At 45.6% G+C, this 2480-nt stretch overlaps 1 protein-coding gene across 1 annotated transcript; it reads left to right on the top strand.

Moving 5' to 3' along the window:
- Positions 1-532: 532 nt before the first annotated feature.
- Positions 533-2125, top strand: LOC149209796 (uncharacterized). The gene has a single exon (XM_089398749.1). The coding sequence runs from the start codon at positions 533-535 to the stop codon at positions 2123-2125; it is 1593 nt and encodes a 530-aa protein (XP_089254875.1).
- Positions 2126-2480: the final 355 nt, after the last annotated feature.

Genomic DNA, 2480 nt, shown 5'->3' with positions numbered 1-2480 from the left:
CACACGTTTGCAAACGTCGGGGGCTGGGCCATCAAAAGTGGTATCAGAGCAGGTTGCCGAGTAGGAACAAATGGAGGTTGGCAGAAGAGGAAGAGGAAGAGGGAGAGGAAGAGTGGTCCGGAGGGTAGCAGAAGAGGGACTCCGTGAGGAGATCCGCGTCTTGTGAGAACGATTGGAAGCGGTAGAAGCGGGGGAAAGGAGAAACCCAGCAGATGACAGTGATGAAGATGTGGCAGAACTAGAAGATGAGTTTGAGGGGGTAACACCGGAATTCCGGTTATTGAAGTCAATTTTGTTGTCTAGTCATAAGCCAAAGCATGAGCTATCTACTTATGACGGAAGTCTGTCTGCAGACGTGTTACTGGATTGGTTAAGTGAAGTAAATAAATATTTTGAGTTTGAAGAAACCAGTGAGGACAAACAGGTGAATTTCGCCGCCACCAAGCTGAAAGGACATGCATCCTTGTGGTGGGACAGCATTCATGCGGAGAGGAAGAGGCTACACAAACCTCCTATAAAGAAATGGGCTAGAATGGAGGCAAAACTGAAGGAAAAATTTCTGCCGAAAGATTATCAGATTATGTTATACAGACAGGTGCAGAACTTGAAACAAAGAGGGATGACTGTTAAGGAATTTACGGAGGAATTTTATAAGTTGAATTTGCGAGCAGGGTATGTGGAAGATACCCCAGAAAAAACAGCCAGATTTTTGAATGGTTTGAGGGGGGAAATACTGGATGAAATCGGTATCCTCTCACCCCGAACGTTGGATGAAGCTTACCAGTTTGCACTGAAGGCAGAGGAGAAAATTAACCGGAGGCAAAATGCCAGGAGAGGAGGTGGAACTGGTAGGGGGAAAGGTAAGGTTTTTGGTAGAGGCAGAGGTGCAGGTTCAAGCGAAGAAGGCAGTAGTTCTAAGCCTGCTGGCACAGCAGAAAAGGACAATAGCACTAGAGGAGGACGACCAGCTCAGCGAGGGCGAGGAAATGGTCGGGGCAGGGGAACTGTACAGTGCTATCGTTGCCACAAGTTGCGACACAAGTCGTATGACTGTCCCGAAGGTGAACCGGTAGGTGGAAGAGGAGCTTATGTTGCTCAGCCAGAGGATGCTGAGGCAACACCTCAAGAAGCGGAGAACGCAGCAGAGACAGGTGAAGCCTTGGTGTTGAATAAGGTGTTGTTAAAACCAGCAAAAGAAGTTGCAGAACCGGATCAGCGAAAGGCTTTGTTCCGAACTGTTTGCAAGTCACAGGGTAAGTGCTGCAAACTGATCATTGACAGTGGAAGTACCGACAATTTAGTGGCTGTGGAGATGGTGGAGAACCTGGGATTAAAAAAATTGAAGCACCCCACCCCCTACAAAGTGTCATGGCTGCAGAAAGGACATCAGTTGTTAGTTGATGAACACTGTGAGGTGGAGTTTCAGATAGGCAGGTATAAGGATAAAATTCTCTGCGATGTTATGCCAATGGATGTCTGTCACATACTGCTAGGACGACCTTGGCAGTTTGACAGAAGTGCAGTTCATGACGGAAAAACCAATTGTTATAAGTTTTTCAAAGATGGGATCAAGCACACGCTTGTACCCATCAAAGAGGAAAGTGTAACTGAAACCAGTGGGGTGAAAGCGTTGCTGATGGGCGGAAAGGAATTTATAAAACAGATTGAGGACAGTGAAGTAAATTTCGCTGTCATAAGAAGACCAAAGGCAGTGATATTGCATACACAGATTTCAGATTTTCCCGAAGAAATTCAAAAGATGTTGCAGGAATTTGGAGACATCATGGTGGATGACCTTCCAGATGAACTGCCACCCAGGAGAGGTATTAGTCACTGCATTGACTTTATACCAGGGGCAAGTCTGCCAAATAAAGCAGCTTATTGTATGAGCCCTAAGGACCATGAAGAAATCAGGAAACAGGTCCAGGAGTTGTTGGACAAAGGACTGATTAGAGAAAGCATGAGCCCCTGCGCGGTACCAACCGTTTTGGCTCCAAAGAAAGGAGGAGAATGGCAAATGTGCATGGATTCCAGAGCCATTAACAAAATTACTGTTAGGTACAGATTTCCCTTACCAAGAATGGATGATATGATGGACTGTTTGAGTGGGCGGCTTATTTCTTGAAGATTGACTTAAAGAGTGGATATCATCCGATCCGAATTCGGGAAGGAGATGAATGGAAGACAGCTTTCAAGACGAATGAAGGCTTATATGAGTGGCTGGTGATGCCATTTGGGTTGAGCAACGCTCCCAGCACGTTCATGCGCCTGATGAATGAGGTACTGAAGGAATTCAATGGTAAGTTCGTAATAGTTTACCTGGACGACATTCTGATTTTTAGTAAGACTAAAGAGGAACATTTCAGGCATATACGAAGTGTGTTGAGGAAGCTGCAGCAAAACAAGCTGCTGATTAATCTGAAAAAGTGTACCTTTTTTCAGCGGGAATTAGTGTATCTGGGTTTTGTAATTGCGGAAAA

The sequence above is a fragment of the Pinus tabuliformis genome, chromosome 1_2 (assembly GCF_031772625.1).
Source record: "Pinus tabuliformis cultivar Carrire ecotype Pingquan chromosome 1_2, CPIR1, whole genome shotgun sequence".
NCBI lineage: Eukaryota > Viridiplantae > Streptophyta > Pinopsida > Pinales > Pinaceae > Pinus > Pinus tabuliformis.
Note: the sequence above shows the minus strand (reverse complement) of the source record. Positions and strands in the feature narration are given on the sequence as shown.